This window comes from Bidens hawaiensis, unplaced genomic scaffold (genome assembly GCF_021521415.1).
Source record: "Bidens hawaiensis isolate Kalapana, Puna unplaced genomic scaffold, B.hawaiensis_p1.1 tig00010124_1, whole genome shotgun sequence".
Lineage (NCBI taxonomy): Eukaryota > Viridiplantae > Streptophyta > Magnoliopsida > Asterales > Asteraceae > Bidens > Bidens hawaiensis.
This window is the reverse complement of record NW_027491763.1, coordinates 415769-434377: the sequence shown is the minus strand read 5'-3', so window position 1 is coordinate 434377 and position 18609 is coordinate 415769. Positions and strand designations below refer to the sequence as shown.

At 33.5% G+C, this 18609-nt stretch overlaps 1 protein-coding gene and 1 long non-coding RNA gene across 2 annotated transcripts; one reads left to right on the top strand and one right to left on the bottom strand.

Annotated features, from left to right (window-relative positions):
* Positions 1 to 243: 243 nt before the first annotated feature.
* On the bottom strand, positions 244 to 613 carry LOC143534206 (uncharacterized). The gene is made up of 3 exons (XR_013135500.1): positions 557 to 613; positions 371 to 470; positions 244 to 282 (listed from the first exon to the last, which is right to left on the bottom strand). It is a non-coding gene; the product is annotated as an uncharacterized LOC143534206 (long non-coding RNA).
* A 9156-nt stretch (positions 614 to 9769) lies between these two features.
* LOC143534205 (amino acid transporter AVT1H-like) lies at positions 9770 to 13004 on the top strand. The gene is made up of 3 exons (XM_077028753.1): positions 9770 to 10445; positions 11271 to 11881; positions 12409 to 13004. The coding sequence occupies exons 1-3, from the start codon at positions 10184 to 10186 to the stop codon at positions 12946 to 12948; spliced, it is 1413 nt and encodes a 470-aa protein (XP_076884868.1). The 5' UTR covers positions 9770 to 10183; the 3' UTR covers positions 12949 to 13004.
* The last annotated feature ends 5605 nt before the right edge of the window (positions 13005 to 18609 follow it).

Here is an 18609-nt window from a genome sequence, read left to right as displayed (position 1 = left end):
TCTATCTCTGGAAGTTCAGTATTGATATAAAGTTTGCTACCAAAACACATATTGGACACTGATGGACCGGCCGCAAAATAGATAAAACATAAAAGTAAAATTTATAAGTGTTCAACAATAATATACTTAATATTAAACAAATGTTGTTTTTACCATCCCATTTTTTGTACTTTGCAAATTGCAAAATTACAATGAGTGGCTCAACAATAGGATTTTTTTCTCTTGTAAGTGGCTAGTTAATCTGCATATTCATCCCATAATGTCAACTGCAGGTTGTTTCCCCTGCAACATTTAAATAAAACTATTACATACAATCTTTATATGTTATCTTTACTACACAAAAGAAAATAATGTATGAAATAGTGGGCACCCCAAATCATTAATTGTCGCAACACAATGCTTGGTATCCTTGCCATTCTTCAGTTTCAATTCCTTTATTTCAGAACATGTAAATACATATGCAATTATATCTAAAAAAAAATTAAATGTTATATTAACTCTCAGTTGATAGATTGAATTATAAGAAAAAATAAAGTTAAATACTTTTATTATGAACCTAAAGATAAATCAGTTGGAAGTTTGTAGTGTTCGATATCTTCAAAGGAGACCAACTAATTGTGTAATACATGTGTCGAGAAGTATCAGTTCAATACTATATGTTTCTGATGGCCTATTATTGACAGGTTGTCTCCATAAACGTATAACTTGCCTTTTTAATATAAAATTCGACATCTGATTATTTAAATCCTTAAGCAAAGTGATGTTTGATGAAGCCATTAACCTGAAGTTGGAATTTTTGATATGTAGTTGCATGATAAGTTAAATGAAAAGACATAAATCAATCAATCAATCAATCATGCCCAGTAAAATCCCACCGACAGCAAAGCTATAAGTAGGGTCTGGGGAGGGTGGGATGTAGGCACACCGTACCTCTATCCAAAGGAATAAAGAGGTGGCTTCCAGAGAGACCCTCGGCTCTAAGTAAAAAAAAAACTTACATAAATCAAGTTTAAAAATAAATTGTTCCTTTCTATGTTTTAAGAAATAAAAAACTTACAATACCAAAGGTGTGTTTTAGCTGCCATTTAGGTAACAAATAAAGGAAATCTATGTTTCTCTCCATTAAAAGAAAACGTAGGTGTATCTTTTCATAAATCAAGTTTAAAAATAAATTGTTCCTTTCTATGTTTTAAGTATAATGTTTATAAATATAATATTGTTAGAAACTGAAAATATAATTTTATTAAATAGAACTCTGGTATAAATTGAAATATATATAATAAATTGACAACTTTAAAACTAAAATCCTAAATGCACGTAATATATTTAGAATAATGTGGAAAGTTTGTTATATTTAGTCATTTAATTATTCAATTAAACAATTGATTGAATGTGTTTTCATAGGTAAGGAATGAAATCGGCTAAATTATTTAAATTAAATTAAAAGTAAAAATAAACTTACCATGGATTTTGTTACCAATAGTGAATTTGTCATTTAAGTTAGAAAATACCATTATATAAAACAACTCGTTGTGACTCGAACTCATTCTTATCATAACATGTTTCGACCGGGACCAATTTGATACTTTAACCTAGGCAATCAACCTATTTCGTATGGAAACAATAGGAAAGCAAATAAGAAAGTGGGCACTGAGCAATATCTATAACATCAACTAATAGTTTTCTATGATGTACATCAACTAAATTATAGCACAAAGATACATATGTTGCTTATACACCATCATAACGCTTTGCTTGTGTAACATCCTAAAATTTTAATGATGAATAAAGAAAGTTACGTTTAGTGATTTCGCGTTAATTAATATCGGGTAAGGAGCGGGCCATGGACTTGGATTAATTGAAATAGGTTAAACGAGAATGGGCCTTAGATCCATGGGATTTCAAGGATATAAATATCCCCTAAACCCAAAATATCTTTCATTTTCACCAAACTCCCTAACACTCCAAAAACACACACACACCACCAACTTCGCCGGCGGCCGGAAGAAGGAAGACCGAGATCCGAGAGAGAGAGAGAGAGATTAGTTGGGGCTTACAAGTTAAACAAGATCCAAACAAGCTCAAAAAGGTATGATTCTTGATCTTTGAAGTTTAAAGATCCAAGCTTTTTAGTGTATAAGCGACCGAAAATGGTCGGGAAGCGTAGTGGGTGATATTGAACCATAGCAAGGGTGTTAAAATCGCTCAAAATGCTGGACAGAAACCGAATAGCGGCTGATCTGGACAACTTCGCCTGCAACTGGGCAACTTCACCTTTAAAGCGATGAACTTCGCCTGCAAGCTAAGTTCGCCTGATGAACTTCGCCTGCAAGCTAAGTTCGCCTGATGGCAACTTCGCTGTAAAGTTAAGTTCGCCTAACTGGTAACTTCGCCTGAGGCCAAGTTCGCCTGATGACAACTTCGCCTGAAGCCAAGTTCGCCTGATGGCAACTTCGCTGTAAAGCTAAGTTCGCCTAGCTGGTAACTCCGCCTAAAGACTAAGTTCGCCTAAGGTTAACTTCGCCTAGAGCTAAGTTCGCCCGAGGGTTAACTTCGCTTAAAGTCAAGTTCGATTAGAAAATAAATTAAAAATCTAATGAAAAATGTGTTAAGACGGTTAATGGAAATAAAATTTTTCCAAGCTGACCTGGCAGCTCGACCCCAGCCAGGGGCTCTGCCCCTTGGACCCTGCTAGGGGCTGCCGCCCCTAGACCCCGCTGCCAGGGGCGCTGCCCCCGGACCCCCGTTCATTGTGGGTCATATAAAGATAGAAATACATTATGAGAAGCGATAGTTAATTGATACGTATACTTGTTATACAGTCAGCCGTGCACAGCTGAAGAAAGGGATTACGATTAACGGTGAACGTAACCGTGTTCAGGTGAGTTTCTAGCCCCATTTATGTGTTATGTTTTCGGGGCTGTGTGCATACTCGATATGTTTGTTAATACGCTTATCCTAAGAGATAAGTGTATGCCTTATGTGAATGATGTGATATGTATGAATGATTGCTTGATGGTACGTGAACGATCTTCGGATATTGCACGTACTGTCAGGTTATAACGCTAAGTATAAGGTAAGTATGATATGTATGCCTATGTGTATGAATGTGATAAAGTTAATAGAAGGAAAGGATGGTTGTATGGTAACGAAGAGGGAATCGAACCCTACTAATATTCGAGAACTAGGGAACCGAACCCTACTAATATTCGAGGAAAGAGGGACCGAGCCCTAATAATACTCGAGGAAAGAGGGTACCGAGCCCTAATAATACTCGAGGAAAGAGGGTACCGAGCCCTAATAATACTCGAGGAAAGAGGGTACCGAGCCCTAATAATACTCGAGGAAGGAGGGTACCGAGCCCTAATAATACTCGAGGAATGTAGGGCGTAATGCTCTTTATAACGTAAGATATGAAAGTAAGTTAATACAAAAGAAAGTATGAAAGTAAGAAAGTATGAATGAAAGAATATAAGTTTATGTGTATTGTATAGTGTACGATTAACTAGAACTCACTCAGCGTAGCTGACTTTTAGTATGCACGCAGGTGAGTAGGATGAGGCAGCTCGCTTGAGGAGACACGTGGCACTGAACAAGAGTCTGGCATCTGAAGACTTATGATGTTTTAAATTTTAATGCTTTAATGTTGAAAGACAAAAGATGTTTTGAGACAGGTTATGAATTATGTAATGTTTTATGAAAGTTTTATATTCCGCGTAAATGTTTTAATTAACTCTGATATTTAGAACTGTGTTTATGAGTAAATCCAACACGAAAGTAGGGCTACCGGTAACGGGGCCTTACAGCTTGACTGTTAAAGCAAACAAAGTCTTTAACCAAACACCTATTTCACTCAAATTAACCTATATTTCCCAAATTTTGTGTTCTTACATCAACTATTGAAACTAAAACAAAATTCGGAACCCTAAATCACCAATCAGAAATATGAAGCAAATTGTAAAACCCTACCTGTTGAATAAGACCACAATCCACAACAAATGCATAAAGCCAGAACAAAAGCAAATTGCAAAACTTGAACATGGGTTTCATAAATAGATAATGGAGAGAAGAGATTATTCAAAACATAAAAGACCTAACCCTAACCTGAATAAGGCATAGAACAGGTTGAAGACAATGAAGTGAGAATAGCAAATGAAGAAGCAATAGTCGAATGTTGAAGTAAATTGACCCTGCAAATATTCGATTCTTTAATAACTCATAAAAACAAACTAATTGCATATATTTGATTCTTACAGTAACTCATATAAACAAACTAATATAAGATTTCATAAACAACATTACCAGATTTGATTCTTCAATCTCATATAAACAAACTAACTTAAGATTTCATAAACAAAATTACCAGGGATTTTACGATTGGGAAGTGTTTGGCCACCAGATGCAACAGCGATGTTTTTTAAAAAAAAATGAATCCAGTAACAGGATGAGTATGGTAAAGAAGAAAGTATGATTGCTTGAACCCATGGTCTGAGTAGGAAAAGATATTAGAAATGGTGATGAGAGAAGATAGCGATGAAACACTAGGGTTGGAAGGATCCAAATTTTTTTGTCGGGTAGTTATTGACCCAATGGTTTAGGCGGGATTATCATTGTGTAAGTGTCCCATTTATTTTATTTTATTTTATTTATTAGAATTATTATAATAGAGAGATATATAATACTAGTGATATATTTTTTATTTTTTTTGTGAAAGTGACTTAGATTAATGTATGTATAATCTGTCTATACGATTTATATGACCCATTTCTAATGTCCGGTTTAATATTTATCCTCTGAATTTTCATTTTTTTACATATATATTCCATTGTCAACCATATAAAATGTTATGAATCCGAATTTTATGATATGTTTTTTTCCTTCTCAGATCATGAAACTAATTACGTAGTGGAGTATTAGATTCACAAAGCATCATGAAGTGGAGCTTCCAGAATCTATTCTTCCCTCTATTGTGGAGTGATTGCACTTATTGTTCCATACATAAAGAATAAGAAACTTTGACATTTATTTTATTTAATTTTAATTACGTTTGTAAGTTTTTAGATAAATACGATCGATTCGGTAAAGATTTATAGAATCGCTTAAAAAATTATGTTCGGTTTATAGCATATTCCTGTCGATTGTGGTCATGATTTAACAGGACAATATTAAATTGATAATAATCTATTTTATTCATTTGTTCATTCTAATCATTCAATACCACATATCACCTTAAACTCTTATTTACGGGCTCACTTCTAGAGCTTATTTAAAAGTTTTATATATAGCTTATACGTAAAAGTTTCAAACTATTGAGTTCGCGTGAACCTAGTGGGCTCTATGTGGGTCCGCCCATGGTTATAACAAGTATGGGCAAAGCTTGAACTTTTAAACTTGATCGGTTTAACCAACCACAAAAATGAATTTTGTTAAACTGTTGTGTCATATGTCCTTTCGTCACATTTGCTGCAATATCGTTTCAAAATATTATTGTTTTGTTCGGTAGCATCCAACCTGTAAACATGGAATAATTCTATTAGCATCATATATTTCCATATGGAATAACATCATGCATGCACAAATAAAAGTATAAAAGAAATCTAAAAGATGCATTAACATCATGCACAAATAAAATTATGTGTGATATACTTATGTATGTCTTGATTCTCTTGAGGTCATCTCGAATCTCTTTTAATAGATGTTTCTATATTCTTTTTATTCTACAGTTTTGCTTGCTTGAATTACTTATATGAACTCAGATACCGTGTATAGGTTTTTGGCATGACAAGGAAGAATATTCTTCCGAATTCGTGTTACATGTTGTCAATCCTTATACAATGGAACAACTGTTTGCTTTTTAAGGACGGTTTGAAAATCGAGTTGATTAACCAAATCGATAACTAAAATAGAATCTTAATATCCTTATTGTGTTGTGTAATGGCTGTCATTTAAATTGAAAAAAAAGGGTAATATAGTTATTAATTTGTGCTGGTAATTTCACAATGATACAAACCCGACACGAAAATAATAAACTTCAGGGTTGCTATATGTTTAAGCCTGATCGTGATCAAGTTGTACTGAAATTAAACAAGTCACTGGAACTTGTTGAAAGCTAGAACTGTAAAAATAAAAAGGAACTCGCCAAGTAGTTTTCGACCTGTTTAGCAGGTCGAAGGGGTGGCGGCGCAGCTTGTTGCAATTCAGGTTAGGGTTTGCAATTCAGAAAGGGGTGGCGGCGCAGCTTGTTGCCCGCTTATCTGCTATGTTGATGTAATATCTTTGTTTCTATTAATCTTTTATTTCAAGAAAAAAAAATTTGTTTATAACTGTAACCTTTTTTGAACTGTCACGCGTTTGACAGGTTTGGATAACGGGTTACATGAGTTGTATTCTGTGACAATCGTCAATTTCAGGTTAACTCCGTTAACTCAACTCCGTCAATTCAAACTTAAGATCATTGAATCTATAACGCACACTTCATTACATTTAAACTAGGGTTTAAATGACGCTTAACACTTACTACATGTGTAGTCTTTCGGGAATTGCACCGAAACGCAAACGAGTTGACGCAAACGATTGATGAATAAACGAAAAACGTCAAAACAGTAATTATGTGATAATTATGTGTTAGACTTATGTGTTATGTGATAACATGGTTATAAACGTTAACTCAAGATGTAAACAAGTTAGTTAAGCTAGATAAGTAATACTTAGAAGTGGAGGGGCCAAAGTGTAACATAGTATCTTTATAAATAATAATAATAAACCCTAACTATTATTTTCTTTTCTCCCTAAATCCCGATCGGAACCCCCCTTGGCTCTCCTTGGCTGCCGTCACCTATACACACACATACAACCATCAATTTCAACTTTTGATTGAAGATTAAGGTGCTAGGAAGGTATAAACGACTATCCTATGCATCCTTTATACTTAATTTTGATGTTTAATGGGTTAATTGAAAACCCTAGATGGCCGATTATGTGTGTATGAAGTTAATATGATTGTTGTTGATTTGATAATGATATGATAACTAGAATTGATATTGTTACACGTTAATTGTTGTGTCTTTGATTTGAGTTCAAACAAAAACCCTAATTATGTATGTAATGTGTAATTGATGTGCATGGATAGTGTTTATGGAGTCTAGAGTGTTATATGAATGCATGATGGTCCATAGATAGTTAATATGTTGAGTTTGGATGCAAACAGTTTCTGGACAGATTGTGTTATTGATGTTTAAGTGACTGTAACGAAGTGTAAATGTGAAAATTGGTTGAGATTATTGATACTACAGTAAACTAGGTTGAGTCTAGTTTCTAAAGAATATAAATTTGTAATTTTTGGACGTGGAAAAGTTAACTTTTATGATTTTACAAAAACGTTGTGCAAAGCTGAGCTGTTAGACCTGCTGTTAGGTTGTTTTGTAAATGTTATATCTCATGAACTACGAGACCAATTGGGTTGGTTCCACTTCTGGAAGTTGACTCATTGAGTTAGGAACCTAACCCAAGTGGTATTTCATTTATTGGATTTTTCTTTTAACGGGAATTTCAAATAACATTCTGTTGCGCATGAATTTGACTGTTATGAGTTTGCTGTAATGATTTGATGATTGTGAGAGATCTATGTGGAATAAAAATATAATAAAATATGTTCTGGAAACCTAAGACATATATGCTTTTGTGATGATTTTTGATAAATTAATTGTGATGCTGTGATCGGTGAGATAGTACAATCTTTCAAGTAGAATTTCTGTATCGGTGAAACTAGCTGCTGAGTTTGTGAAATTGCATGAAACATGATACTTGCTATATAAATTGTTATGTTTTGACCAAATTGCCCTTGCGGGGAATAATTGCTAATTGATTGTCATGATTTGACCAAATTGTCCTCGTGGGGAATAATGGCTAGTTAATTGTTATGTGTTGACCAAATTGCCCTTGCGGGGAATAATTGCTAATTGATTGTCATGATTTGACCAAATTGCCCTCGTGGGGAATAATGGCTAGTTAATTGTTATGTGTTGACCAAATTGCCCTTACGGGGAGTAATTGCTAGTGATGTACTTTATGAATACGTGACACGTAAATAATTGCTTACACATGTAACGTGTCACAAATACACTTGTTAAAGTCACACACGATTCACAAACGAAACACGAAACATGTTATGTGCATAGGTATTATGTGCCGGGTCTAGAGACTCGATAATATTCCGACACTTAGAAAAATCTCTTTATTGTTTTAGAACGCTAGATAGAGTTTTTCTGTGACGCGCATCTTGGTGATTTAATTTGGGAATTTCTTCGCAAACAGTGAGTTTCACTTTCCCCTTTTTAAACTTTTTAAACGCTTTTCACTTGGGGGAGATAACATACTCCAAAACGCATTTAAGATTTTGTTAATATAGATTATATATCACTTGTAAAGACTAAGTGGCAAACGCGTTAACTAAAGTCCTTCATTCACATCGAACCGTTTAATATTGGATAATAGCGAGTTATTGTTGAGTAGTACTACTGGGTTTGACAAACCCCACCCAACGCTAAACTCGACTGGAGGTCGAGTGGGTGTAATCTTGGCTAAACACATACCATGGTCTGGATGACCTGGTGGCAAGACAAATGATAAACAGTCAGCTTCGGTGTCGAACACTTAGTGATACTTGTTTTATAGGCTAGCTACCTATAGATATATAATTGACGTAACATTATCTGGTAACGCAAAACGCTGTAACGCAAAACGCTTAACGCAAAACGCTGAACGCAAACGCTAAACGCTTTATTTTTATTTAAACTTGTGAACTCACCAACCTTGTGTTGACACTTTTAGTATGTTATTCTCAGGTAGCCGAGGCGGGCGCGCGGTTTAGGATCATGCATTGCTTGAAACACTTTTAATTATGCAAACTTATTTTAAACTGTGATCATTGGGTTTTAAGTCGTCCTGCGTGACGCAACATTGGTTTCTATGGTTTTACGCTTCCGCATTTAATTACTCGTAAACGTTTTCATGGTTTTGAAACTTTGTTTTATGGTTTGATTTTAACTAATGATTCCGATCCTGTTAGTTCACACCCTCTGACGGTAAAACTCCGTTAGTGGATTTTGAGGGTGTGACATATTCCGTTAACATGATTCAAAGGTGATTTTGTAATGGTTGATGTCTTACGAACAATTATATAGATAATCTCTAGGTTTACCAATATTAAACTGCAAACTAAGAGAATTTTGAACAACTTAATTATATAATGTTAGGATAAGTTGTGCAGAAGAAACAAATCCTAGATATTATGTCCAATTAAATTTGAATTTAGTACCAAATTTTTAAACCCAATACCCAACCCAAACAATCTCTAGCTACCCAACTTTTTAAGTCCAGTACCAATTAAATTTGGATCTAATACCCTATTTAAACGATAATTGTATTTGTTTCTTTGATAAGGGTTTCCTTAAGAATGTTAAACTAGATGATGTTATAGTTAATTAGATTTCAAAATGAAAACCCGTAAATAACAAATTTAGATGTACTGTATTCTAATTATGCATTTTTAATGATGTTTCACATACTAATTTTTTGGTTATATGATATTTTGTTTGATTATCTTTACTTTATATGACCTAACCCGATTTGACTCAACCAGAACATACATACCAGACCAAAAAAATTTATATACCGATTAAACCGACCCGAACTTCCAAACCTAACCATAATATTTTTTATATATACCGAGAGTTAACTAAGTACCAATAAAAAAAAATCCAATCCCTGTAAGAAAATTTAATGAGTCCGCCACTGATTGTAGCAATGCTAGCACCATAACAAACCGAACCAACTGAGTTCCCATCGCGTCCCACCTCCACACATGGTATGTTTGCAACTAGTTAGTAACTAATACAAGATTCTCCTGTGAGTTATATATGTGTAGACTATATATTAGTAATTAAGGTTGATACTTGATACCTTTTTACTATATTGTTAGCGCAGTCCATACTCTTTCTCTTAAAGATTAATGGTCGTGACGTTGGATTCTCATATGATGTGTTTCACACTTTACACCCTATAAATTCATCTCACGTATCACTGTCCGAGGTACACTCAAGCAACCTCAAAACAAATAGAATCCTAGTGTTACATAACCATCTCCAAACTTTGAGTAGATTTAAACCCTACCCAAAAAATAAAAATGAGCATATTTAACGTGAAGAGTGTCAAACAATCGATAACCAGCTCAACTCATGACACAAACTCAACCGTGAAAGAGGTCGATTGTTGTGAAACTTATTTGGAGGATGGTAAGAAGTCATGCAAGTGCGGTAACGAAAACATTGATAAAGATGAGTTGCAGTTCGAGTTGAAGAATGAGTCAAATGACGAGCAAGCCCGTCCACATGAAGCCGACAGTTCTTTCCTTCATTCGGTCATTAATATGATTGGAATGCTCATAGGTATCGCTTTATATAACTTTTTTTAGTTTCCTCTTGTAGTAATGAAAAAATCGAATCACAACCGAAATAACTAATAAAATCAAACGGATTGAGAAACTATTCTGTTATGTTTTTTGTATTAACAAGTATCAACTTCTATGATTCGGTTAAAGTTATATGTGTAAAAAAACGAAATTAACCTACATTAAAAATAGCCGTTATATATTTATTTTCTATAAATAATTTGTTACATGTCGAAAAAAAGTTCTGTTATAAATCTTTATAAGTGACATTAGTTTCTGCTTATCATCCTTTATAAAATAAATAAAAAAATTTGTTTATAACTTTATCATATATTCGATTCCATATATACTTGGATTTATTAACTAAAATTGGCTTGAATCCATTCAAGCTAAAGCACAAGGTTTACCAAATTAACCATGTAACCAACTTTTCCATTAATCGAATCAACCAGACTGTTTATAATTAAAACCGATCATTTCTGAAAATCTAAAAGCGTAAAAGTTACAGATTCGGTTTAGCCAATAACCAAACCGATACAACTTTAAAATTTAGTACGATTAGATGATGGAACTACAGTTCCTAAAGTTTTTTTTTTCTCTTTTAGAAAACATGAGTACAACGTTTATCGTTGGTTACCTTATTATATACTAATAAGAAATCTTAAAAAACTAAAAGAGTGTTACATATGCATTATTCATCATCTAGATGTATAAAGATTCTACAATGGATAATTTTTTATATTCACTAGCGTTACCACTATATGACATAAATATCATCCATATATAATTACTAAAATCACTAATGAATAATGATGTCTAACAGGTCTTGGGCAGCTCTCAACACCATATGCACTAGAAAACGGAGGATGGGTTTCTTCATTCCTGCTTATCGCACTCGGAATCGCATCCGCATACACCTCTCACCTGCTCGGAAAATGCCTCGAATCCAACCGAAAAACAAGAAACTACACCGATATAGGCTACCACGCCTTCGGGACCCATGGTAGAACCATCACAACCATGTTCATTTACTTAGAGATCCTTATGACACTTGTTTCCTACACCATATCATTACACGACAACTTGAACGTGGTCTTCATGGGAACCAGTGTCCGGTTCCCGTGGGCCCATCATTTGTCAACTTCACAAGTGTTGACCGTGATAGCGGTGTTGGTGGCATTGCCGAGCCTCTGGCTAAGGGATTTGTCATCCATTTCGTTCCTTTCGATTGGCGGGATTATTATGTCGATGATGATTTTTGTGACGGTGGCGTGCACAGCCGTGTTTGGAGGTGTTTCGGCTAATCATGCTATCCCGGCTCTCCGGCTAGGGAACATACCGCATATCTCTGGCTTGTATATTTTTGGATTCGGTGGTCATATTGTTTTTCCTGATATACATAAGGCTATGAAGGATCCATCAAAGTTCACAAAGGTTGGTATATTCTCTCCCTAACCCGAAGGGCATATTAGTCATTTCGCATTTTTAAAAGCTTGAGCTCAAGACTAGATTAGGCTCATTTAATAAACGAATTCGTGCCTCAGTTCACGGTCTAATAAAACATATTATTTATGTAGTAAATATATAATTACAAAATAACAATATAATATTACATATATAAAATTATGATAAAAATAACTAAATAGCTTGTATTTACTTTTATATATGATTATAGATATATAAATAACTTTATGTGTAATAATTACCATTTTAATCTATAATGTGCTCGAGTTTGAAAATATATTGACGAATCAGGCTCGAGCTTTAGACATAAACTCAAAACAATTCCAACAAATGGAACTCTCGTGAACTAAATGAGCTGAACTTGAGCTTGGATATGATCGAACTCTACTTGTTTACATCCGAGTGAATTCATTAACAGATTACAACCAAATAATACATTATTGTTATTATTAAAATTATACTTATTTGAGATTGTATTTTCATTTCTCTCTTTTCAGGTATCAATAGTAAGTTTCACATTTGTAACTTTGATCTACACATCCTTAGCATTCATGGGTGCCAAACTATTTGGCCCGGAAGTAAATTCCCAAATTACCCTCAGCATGCCTAGAGGACTTGTGTTCACTAAAATCGCACTATGGGCTACGGTATTGACACCAATGACCAAATACGCACTAGAATTTGCACCCTTCGCAATCCAACTCGAACACAAGTTTCTTTATTCCATGAAGTCACAAACCAAGATGATCATAAGAGGCACCATTGGCTCAGTTTTGTTGCTACTCATACTCGTTTTGGCCCTAACCGTCCCATACTTCCAGTATGTGCTTGGCCTTACAGGCTCACTCGTGACTGCAGCAATTATACTTATTTTCCCATCGGTTTTCTACATCAAGATCTTTTGGGACAAGATATCAAGGCCCGTGTTGGCTCTTAACGTGTTCCTCATTTTAATCGGCTTTGTTCTTGGAGTGTCGGGAACCATCTCGTCTTTGAAGTTGCTTGTTGGAAGTTTTGAGAGGATCCAGGCGACTTAGTAACCGGATACACTTGTTGTATGTTCCATTTGACTCTACCCGTACTTTTAAAAATGTGTGAGTGTAATGGATTCTATCTATATTGCCAGATGAGTCTTGATTAATAATCATTTGAGCAAACAAGTTCAAATGTTTTAATTGTCATGTAAAATAATGTAATAAAAGTTTTGCTTGTTAATATCTCCATCTTTTATTTTATGTTACATTCTACAAAGATTGAACTACTGTTTGTGTCAAAAACTTAAACCAGATTCTTATTACTTTCAAATAGATTCAAAATTCCAAATCCAAGCAATCTGTTCTTTGCAACATCCAAAGAACACTACACGAGCAATTGATTGAGATTAACAGATTAAACAAAATCTCAACATACGAACAAGAACAAGATTGGAAATCACATAAGCTGTGAATCCTGAACAGAGAGTTTTACCACAAAGGTTTTTTTGTGTGTTAAGAAAAATGTGTCGGCAAAAACTGTGTTGTAAACGTAAACCCTTTCTTGAATATATAATAGAAAGTGTAGGTCGGTTCAGCAACTCCAAGAAGCTTGTAGGCCAGGCCCAAAAACACCTAGACTGCTATCAAGAAAGAGACCACATCTCCAAGCCCAAAACCGAATGAAACTCACCAGCCACACACCGAAATAAAAACAAAATATTAGAAAAATAAGCATAAGCTTTATAAATTAAAAAGATATAAAACTAATGTAACCAACCATTATTTCAACACCCCCCCCCCTCAGTTTTATATCCAAACACATTAAACAATCCCAAGTTCTGTAACATAAAAGTGTGTTGACTTACCGAAAGACCTTTAGTAAATACGTCGGCCAGTTGCCTGTCAGACTTTATTGACACGGTCTTCATAATACCTGAAGAAATTCTTTCTCACAAGAAAAACAAGTCAACCTCAAAATGTTTTGTTCGATTGTGAAAAACAGGATTTGCAGCGATGGATATGGCTGCAATATTATCACAATGTAAGGATACGGGAAGATCAACTTTAACATTTAACTCATTCAACAAATTTTTTATCCAAATAACTTCTTCAGTACATGCACACATAGCCCTGTACTCTGCTTCCACAGATGACCGGGAAACAATCAACTGTTTTTTGCTTTTCCAAGAAACAAGAGAATCACCAAGAAAAATACAAAAACCTGTCACAGATCTTTGAGTATCTAGACACTTTGCCCAGTCCGAATCAGAATAACCAGACAGATTAAAAGAAGCACCCTTTTTGAATAAAACTCCTAACCCAGGAGCCTTTTTTAAGTACCTCAACAACCTTAGACCTATTTGCAAATGGGCGTTAGAAAGTTTATGCATGTACTGACTTAAAAACTGAACAGCATAGCAAATATCGGGTCTTGTATGTGAAAGATATATTAATTTCCCAATTAATTTTTGATATCCGGTAATATTTGTCAAAACAGATTTATCTTTATCACACATATTCGTAACAACATAATGTTGTTCGATAGGAGTGTTAACCGGTTTGCATGCCCTCATGCCATACTTAGCTAACAACTCCATGCAATATTTTCTTTGAGATAAACAAACCCTTTCGTCTGATCTCACAACTTCAATACCCAAAAAATATTTAAGAAGACCCAAATCTTTAATCAAAAAATTTGATCTTAACATTTGTTTTACTTCTTCTATAGCATTTTCATCATTCCCGGTCACCACTATATCATCAACATAGACAAGTAAAACGACCATCACAGATTTTTCTGACTTAATAAACAAAGAATCACACATAGACCGGGTAAAACCCATTTTTAATAATGCAGAAACAAGTTTAGCATTCCACATACGTGGTGCTTGCTTTAGGCCGTAAAGTGACTTAACAAGTTTACACACACGAGTATCATTTGTTGAAAAGTATCCATCAGGTAATTTCATATAGACATCTTCATGTAAGTCACCATACAAAAAAGCATTATTAACATCTAATTGAAACAAAGGCCAATTATTTTCAACAGCTAGACTTATACCACACCTAACGGTTACCATTTTAACAACCGGAGAGAAGGTTTCATCAAAGTCAATTCCTTCTTTCTGGTTGTAACCTTTAGCCACTAAGTGGGCCTTATATCTATCAATTTCACCATTAGACTTATATTTTATTTTATACACCCACCTACAACCCATAGCTTTTCTGTCTTTAGGCAAATCAACAAGTTTCCATGTGTTATTTCTATAAAGAGCATTCATTTCATCATTCATGGCATTAACCTTGCCACCGATTTTTTGCTACAAAAAAAAAATTGGTAGCAATTGTTGCTACGAATTAGCTACGGATTGGCTAGGGACACATTTTGCTACGATTTTGCTATGAATATTACGTTGCAAGAAAACACTCATAGCAAAATCCATAGCAAACTTGAGATACTAAGTATTATAAAAATTAGTCCATAAAATCGGTAGCAAAATTCGTAGCAAACTTGAGAAAATAAGTATTATAAAAACTGAATTCTGAAAATTGGTAGCAAAATCCATAGCAAACTTAATAAAATAAGTATCACAAAAATAATTCTAAAAAAATCGGTATAAAAAATCCGTAGCAAATAAAGAAAATTAATATTTAAAAAATTATAACATAAAGTTTAGTAAAATTCGTAGCAATTTGAGAAAATAAAAATATTAACATAAAATTCATTATATAATGGTAAGAAAAGAAAACAAATTTAAAACTAATTTTTCGAAATCTGTAACGTAGCAAAATAACATAGACCTTTGTCAACAACTATTATTGTAAACCTGGGTTTGAATACTTTAAAACAAGTTGACATGCATAGTGATAAGGTGATAAAAAAAATAGTTTAGACTGCTTTAAAAAGAAATATATCATTTTTACCATAACGAACAAAAACCATTAATTTTATAATAGAAAAAAACTGATTTACATAGAAAGGCATTTATTGTGAATTTTTGCTACGGAAAAATCGGTTGCAATTTTTGCTATACGATTAGCTACGGATTAGCTAGAGACACATTTAGCTATGAATATTCTGTTGCAAAAAGAAAAAAATCATATCAAAATCCGTAAAAAAACTTTAAAAAATAAGTATCTTAAAAATGACTCCATAAAGACGGTAGCAAAACTCATAGCAAGTATGAGAAAATAAGTATTATGTGAACGACTTTAAAAAATTGGTAGCAAAATTCATTGCAAACTTGAGAAATATGTATTATGAAAATAACTTCATAAAGTTAGTAGTAAAATCCATAGCAAACTTGAGAAAACACGTATTATATAAATGATTTAAAAAAACGGTAGCAATATCCGTAGTAAAATCAGAAAATAAATATTTAAAACCTCATAAAATAAACTTTATTGGAGATACTATTGATACAGACTGAAATAGCGTCGGTTCGCCGCCACAATGTTCGTTGTTTTGTCCTTTTGTTTTAATTTTTAGTTTGTTATTTTTTGTGGCTTACTTATTTATGTTTACGATTTAGTTCCGTTAATGCAAACTCCTTTGTCTCAAACATTCATTTATGCATTTCCCTTAATTAGGATTAATTAAGTGTCGGTTATTGCACAGACATTCACATAACGGTAATTCAGGAATTACCGAATCATGCGAATTTGACCCCGAACGTTTGGAAATATGAAAATAATATCCCGATCATATAAATTTATCTATGTGAATTACATGTCAAGTGATTATGCGTTTAGTTCATATATTGTTTCATGAAATTGCAATCCATTACGTGTAAGTTGTACGTATTCGACTCTTATAAAATAGTTTTTAACAAAATTATCAACGAGGCTTTATTTTATAAGCTTGGTTTAATATTTTATTCATAATGTTTTCGTTATGACCCGACTTGGTGTTAAAATTGCTCATTTGAGTTAAAACTCATTTAATAAGGGACTATTATTGTAAATGTTGATTAAAATAACATTAAAACGAAATCCCAACCCTAGTTTCCCCTCCCACCATCGACACTTCTTCCTCCATACCTCTTTCACGATCCCACACCACCAACAAACCATAAGCATCTTCAATTCTTGCAATTGATGGTATATTTGAGTGATTCTAATCATTCCTAACACTAGATGGTAAGTTTTATGCATTGATTTCATGTTTTTATTAGTTATTGTAAAAACCTAGATGTTAAATATCTGTAATATGGTGAATATGATGTTAATTGATGAATTAGAGCCTTAGATATGATATAAACATGTTAGGGTTTGAGGTTGATGACGACAGTTAGTTAGCTGACAGATTTGTTCTCGTTTATTGTTTGGTCTGTAACTCGATGATAATTTACTCGATGATAATTTATTGTTTTAGATCTATTCTTGTTACCATGATGTTCTACTTTGAGTCTAATTTCCAGAAAGTTATGATTTGTAATTTTTGGACGAGTTTTGAATGGTTTTTATGATTTTACAAAAACATGTGTCAAAGCTGATTCTGGGAGTCGTGTTCTGGTCTGTTTTCCCGACATCATAAGTATTTTATGAAAAGTCTAAATGGGTTTGTTCCACTTCTGGAACTTCAAATCTTGAGTTAATATTTTAATCCAATTGGTCTTGCTTGATTTGGATTAGTATTGTGGCTTAACCAAGTCAACACGTTTTGTTGCGTAATCTGCTGAACTCTTTGTACATATCTGTAGTGATTGAATTATTTTCATTTTTGTATGTAAGTTAAAATTATAACAAAAATAGTTTGAGAAACCTGGTCCATTTATGTTACTGTTTTAAAATTTTCATAATTTATATTCATGATTTCCTCAGGTAATAAAATAGTAAAATACACATTTGCATGCTAAAATCTGTCTTGTGTATTCTGAATATGCTCATATGTTTTGTGATGAGATGTTTGTTTATTTGGCCAATACATGATGTATGAAACATGTTAGAAATACTTTTCACATGTGACATTACTATAATCACCAACCGGTCATCGGATCAAACTTGTTGCATTGTGATTCATTACATTTACGTTTTGTTGTTGTTTATAAACTTATTGAATTGACAGGTTTCTTTGAATATGTTGTATGTCTTTTTTGATATAACAGTTTCGATTTACCAGTTTGGCTATTACTTTCTCGACGGATTTTGATATTGATTCGTTATATAGGATATGACAACTTACATAATATGTTTTTAAGTTTGTCTAAGTCACAAACATAAATATTAGATCTCTCATCATCAGGTTCAATATTAGTAAAATGACACATGGTTTTTTTTGTTTTCATGTGCTTTTCAGGTGCACTCTCTACAAGTCGCTCCAACTTCACGAGGTGATGTGTTTGTTGTTGTTCGATTTAGAGGTACGACTAATTATAAATGTCGTTGTTTAGTTATGTTTTATAGTTTTTGGTTATATATATATGTATGTTGATTTTTCAGATTAATATATATAATATAATGCAATTTGTATATCATCAAATGTTAATTTTTTTAACCCATAATAATTTTATTTGTATGTAGGGTGTTGATGTATACATTATGAATGGTAGTAAAGATAATCGTGGTAGTGGTGGTGCTCATGATGTTGGCAATGGATTCCGTGGTGCACGGAGACGCAGTGATCATGGAGTTGAGACTCGGGAGCCCAATCCTAGTAGAGCTGCCCATGATAAAGATTGGAGTTGGAACAAAAAGATATTTGAGTTGGAACGAGAATAAAGA

What these genes read in the sequence shown, in the direction of transcription:
- LOC143534205 (XM_077028753.1), top strand. Translation starts at nt 10,184, where the DNA reads ATGAGCATATTTAACGTGAAGAGTGTCAAACAATCGATAACCAGCTCA. An exon ending in TATGATTGGAATGCTCATAG is followed by an intron (nt 10,446 to 11,270) that starts GTATCGCTTTAT and finishes GATGTCTAACAG; the next exon opens with GTCTTGGGCAGCTCTCAACA. An exon ending in ATCCATCAAAGTTCACAAAG is followed by an intron (nt 11,882 to 12,408) that starts GTTGGTATATTC and finishes CTCTCTTTTCAG; the next exon opens with GTATCAATAGTAAGTTTCAC.